Source organism: Odontomachus brunneus, unplaced genomic scaffold (genome assembly GCF_010583005.1).
Source record: "Odontomachus brunneus isolate Ranch 3 - 2012 unplaced genomic scaffold, Obru_v1 Obru_scaffold_205, whole genome shotgun sequence".
NCBI classification, from domain to species: domain Eukaryota; kingdom Metazoa; phylum Arthropoda; class Insecta; order Hymenoptera; family Formicidae; genus Odontomachus; species Odontomachus brunneus.
Window position 1 is genome coordinate 41,301 of NW_022639655.1, and position 5,057 is coordinate 46,357.

The following is a 5,057-nucleotide window of genomic DNA, read 5'->3' on the forward strand; positions in this document are numbered from 1 at the left end:
AATGATCGTGCCAATTCTTCTTGATTTTGACACGAGTCTTGATCAAGTAATGCCACCAATTCTGCATCTTTGAAAACATTCTCTCTTCCACCGCTATGCCGGTTTACGACGTCAAAATCACCGTTCTTGAAGCGTTGAAACCACTCACGATACGTTCTTTCACTAATAGCGGCCTCACCATAAGTATTTGAGAGCATTCAATGAGCCTCAGCCGCAGATTTCTTCATATTGAAGCAGAAAATTAAAACCTCCCGCAAATGACGAGAATTTGGCTCGTAAACTGACATTTTCAATCGAGAATAACTTTATGATGCAGACACAAATCGACTAATGTTTCTATGGAGTTATGTTGACAGATGCCCAAGTTTATTGTATGACGTCTATGATCTATTTATTTCGACCACTACTTACCGCTAAAGCCATCTATAGAAAAACGGCGGGAGCAAAGTTGTACACCTAATATTATTTTTAGTTATCTTAACCATTTTGATAGGACATAATTTAAGAAGCAGTGATCCCTATATTTATCAACATATAATAATACTGTATTTTTTCAAAATTGTATGTCTAAAGAGCGTGATATAGAAATTCTGCTATATGCAACGCATTATATGTATTAGATGCTAGTCATGTTTATATTACATCTTCTTGAGATTCCGCAGCAAAATGTTTATTTTTTTGTTGTTCTACAAATGATTATAAATGCTTAATGTTATGTATAATGATTAATAGAACTTGTTTTTATACTTAGTATATTTGTATGTTTGTATATTTGTATATTTGTATATTTGTATGTTTGTATATTTGTATATTTGTTTAATTAAAATTTTGTAATTTTTTAAAAACTCACATATTAAAAAGCCACGTGCTTCTTGACTTACAAATAAGCTTAGTAATATCAAAAAGTCAGGTTAGACATAATGTGACTCCGAAAAATATAGACTTTATTTATTATTAAGACAGGTTTATGTCATCATGCAATAACGTCACCGAGATCATAATCAATATCCATACACTATTCTGACACCTGTATTAATTCTTCTTCAAAACTCATTAATTAAATATTGTACGCAAGAATATGACAGATTGTTTACTTGAATATTTTATCGAATTTGTCATGTTGAGTTGAGGACACTGATATATAAAATGTCTTCTTTTTTTGATAAAATATCATCTTTCTTGATAACCTATGTAAATTAAAGTTATGTTAATTTTTGATACTTTTTATTAGTAACCTGTTTTATTAATAAGATATTGATCTTGGTTTGATACTTTAAACAATCTAATCATCTTATTAATAAAATAGTCTATTAATAAATGATACTATAAAAAAATTTATAAATATGCATAATCCTAGAACTTAATTACATACTCAATTCTTCCCTCCTCCAAAATCACTTTAAAATATATTGTAATATTTTAGACGATGCCAAGAGAGAGTGAGGCAGATATTTCATTAATAAAATAGTTCAGTAATAAAAAATATTATAAATGAATACATCAAATTAAAAATTTTAATCATATAATCGTGAAACTTACCTTATTATATATTTAATTTTATTCATTTTTTTCAATCATCATAAAAGTATAAAAGTTCTATTCCGCTTATTGAGTATTCAGTTAAAGTTCATTCAGTTCGACACTCGTCATTCGTTCAGTTCAGTTTAGCTCAGTTCAGTATAAGTTCATTCGTTTAGTATAAATTAATCATAAAAGTTGAGTTTGCTGCACACTACTGGAAGAATAAGTCGTAGTGGTATGTATATGAGGGAGATATATTTCAAAGCAGTTTCGAAGGACAAATTAAACGCATATAATTAGCATCTTTTAACGAAAAATGTTATGACGATAATAACACTTAATAATAGACATCTAAGAGTAATAATTGTAAAATATTTTATCAAACGATAGCACCCCTTAAAAAAGTTATCGAAGATAGTCCATACTTCGTGAGCTCATTATATCTCATTACTTCTATACCATTCAACTAGAAGCGTTGCAGAAATATATGTATAAAACGACTAAGCAAGCGCCCGTGGCACGCTTTGCACGTACACTCAGAGGGTGACACTACCGCGCTTTTTGATAAAAATTGACAAAGATTAACATATAATATATTCATATAATCATATAATATAATCATATAATATATTCATATAATATATTTTATACTGTTACAAGTACAAAAACAAAAATATCTACATCTGGAAACGCTTTTACACAAATTTTACCTGATTCTTCTGTTTTAATTGCAACCAATGTTTAATTTATACAGATCAAGACAAGTGATATTTTATTAAGGAAAGATACATTTTACATCATTAGTATCTTCAACTCAATATGGTAAATCCGGTGAAATATACTCAAACGAACAATCTATCACATTCTGGCGTACAACATTTACTTCATGAGTTTGAAGAGGAATTATTACGTATGTCAGGAAAGTGTATAGATATTGGTTGCGGTCCCGGTGACGTTACAAGATATACTCTTTTACCCGCACTCCATCCAAACGCGGTAGTCATTGGTAAGAAATTAATACTGCAAAAATATAATACATGTTAACAAGAATTATGGTTTAATTACATTGTATGTAAAGGTACCGATATGTCGGAAGCTATGATCGGACATGCTAAGGAATTACATGCTGACGAAGAACGACTCGAATTCGAAATTTTGGACATTCAAGCTAAACATCTGCCCGAAAAACACGTTTCTGAATATGATCACGTTTTCACATTTCACGTTTTGCATTGGTGCGCTGATATGCGGTAAGAAAAATGTTAGAGAATATTAGGAAGACATTAAAAAAATAAATATTAGAAATGTGTAGAGATTGATTTTTTAAATTAATCTTTCTTTTAAATATTTTAATGTAATCGACGCAAGTGAATGTATTTCAATATTTCTACGAAAAAATGAAATGACAACATCACTTCATTGATTAAAAAAAAAAAAACTATGAGTACATTAATATTTCATGTATTTGTACATATAAACTACCCTAATATATTTTAACATATCTATGTGTCATTTATGCTCTATAGATTAATTTAGCTTACTTCTTTATGTAATAGACAAGTATTTGAGAATATCTATCGTTTACTTCGACCTGGCGGAACTATGCTAATATTAACGGTACTATCTCATGACGCATTTGATATTTTACATGAATTGTCGCAAGACAACCGATATACGTCGTACATAAAGGTAAATATTATTGTCTATATACTATATCTCTTTGCAATTATTCATCTCTATAAACTATTAAATATTTTCCTTTCGTTTATACAGCATGCGAATAATTTTATTCCTATATTCCACAATTCGGGTCATCCCCATAAAGAACTGAAAGCATTACTCAAAAATATTGGGTTTAATGTCCATCATTGCAGTCATCGAGAGAGAACCTATTCTGCTCATGACGCACAGAAATTACCAGGTATGAACCTCTAAAATAATATTTCCGTATAACAGATTTTTCTTATTATTTGATTATTGTTTAAAATATTCATATGACACACGACTTAAGTTGTTTAAGAATTATGACTTTACATTAATTACTAATTATTTCAACAGAAATGATACTGTCTTTCCTAACGCAATTTTTGGAGGACATGCCTCACGATCGAATGGCAGAATTAAAAGATGAGTTTACCCAGGAATATACGAGAAGAAGATTTTTCCATAAGCGGAGGCCCAATCAAAATGAAAAAGTTGCATCAGATCTACATGAAATATTAATAGTTTATGCGCAAAAGGGTAATGATGAAAATATTCATATATTTTCCGAATCGTGCCACGTTGTCGATGATTGCACGACGTAATAAAATACATTTGCACTTACATTTTACCGTCATAATTATTGCGTTACACAATTAGCCAGTTGTCAATATTAAAATTATAAATTTATGTAATGTATGTGCTTATGAATACAATACAAAGTTACAAAGTTAATAGATGTTTTAATTATAATGTTTGTATGACGCAATTATAATTATGAAAATATATTTAATTGTAATAAATGGATACAAATAAAATATTCTTTTAGTGTACAGATAAAATATACACTTATAATGAGAACGTTTCCAAAAAAGCATGTATTTTACTCATTGTTTATCTTTCATATTTATTTATTGTAAATTTTATAGATTTTGTACGGAAATTTCGTGAATATTTATGTTCATTTCATCAAGAAGTGGAATAATCTAACACAACTTAAGATTGCTTGTTTCATTTTGGATCAGTAAAATCGCGTTTACAGTGAAATATAAGTAGGACGCTTGCGCAAGAGATACTGATATTACTGATATTTTCGGATTTATTTTCAATCTTAAAGAAGATGTTTCTCCATTACGAAGAGTCACCTCACGAGCGCAGCTAGAAAAAGGAACTCGGACATAGTTTTCTATTTTCTCTTTCGGTTCTCCGGATTTCTGCTGAAGATACTCTCTTCGGGGCGAGATAGTGAAGTCGTCTAGACTTTTTCTTCAGGTTCTCCGGATCAGTCGACGATCTCCTTTCAGGGCGAGGTGGCAAAGTTGCCTAGATTTTCTCTTTCTGCTGTCGACTCCTCTTTCGGAGCAAGATGGCGAAGTCATCAAGATTTTCTCTTTTTACCAATTTTATCGAACCGTCCGATAACGCCTTTCAGAGCGAAGTGACGAAGTTACAATGCAACTTGCTCTCGAGTTTGCTTTTTTCAAATATCATTAGGATCTATTTTTCAAGACGGTTGGACTTTTTGAGAGTAAGAACTCAGAGCTAACTTTCGACTGCGGATAATCTCCTTGAAAGTACTCTTATGAAAGAAGGAAGAATAAAATAAAATTACTATTTAATTATCTTCCTCATTCATTCTAAATCCTGTGTATTATCACCAAAAGCGATCGATGGATTCAACAACGACAAAGAATTCTCTGTTAAATCAATTTTAAAAAGGGAGATCGTAAAGCAATATGACTTCTGTATAAATAAATAAATGATGGGAGTTTTATCACAGAATGGAATTGTAAATTCTTATCATATCAACGTCAATGTGGGATGTAGAGAAAATT

At 30.3% G+C, this 5,057-nt stretch overlaps 1 protein-coding gene across 1 annotated transcript in view; it reads left to right on the top strand.

Moving 5' to 3' along the window:
- LOC116852187 (juvenile hormone acid O-methyltransferase-like) overlaps positions 1–3,827 on the top strand; it is a 27,941-nt gene extending 24,114 nt beyond the window's left edge. The window contains exons 2-6 of the mRNA XM_032832264.1: positions 2,276–2,527; positions 2,600–2,771; positions 3,078–3,210; positions 3,295–3,442; positions 3,580–3,827. Coding sequence (XP_032688155.1) covers positions 2,341–2,527; positions 2,600–2,771; positions 3,078–3,210; positions 3,295–3,442; positions 3,580–3,827 — 888 coding nt within the window. The 5' untranslated portion in view covers positions 2,276–2,340. The remainder of the gene's footprint in view (positions 1–2,275; positions 2,528–2,599; positions 2,772–3,077; positions 3,211–3,294; positions 3,443–3,579) is intronic.
- Positions 3,828–5,057: the final 1,230 nt, after the last annotated feature.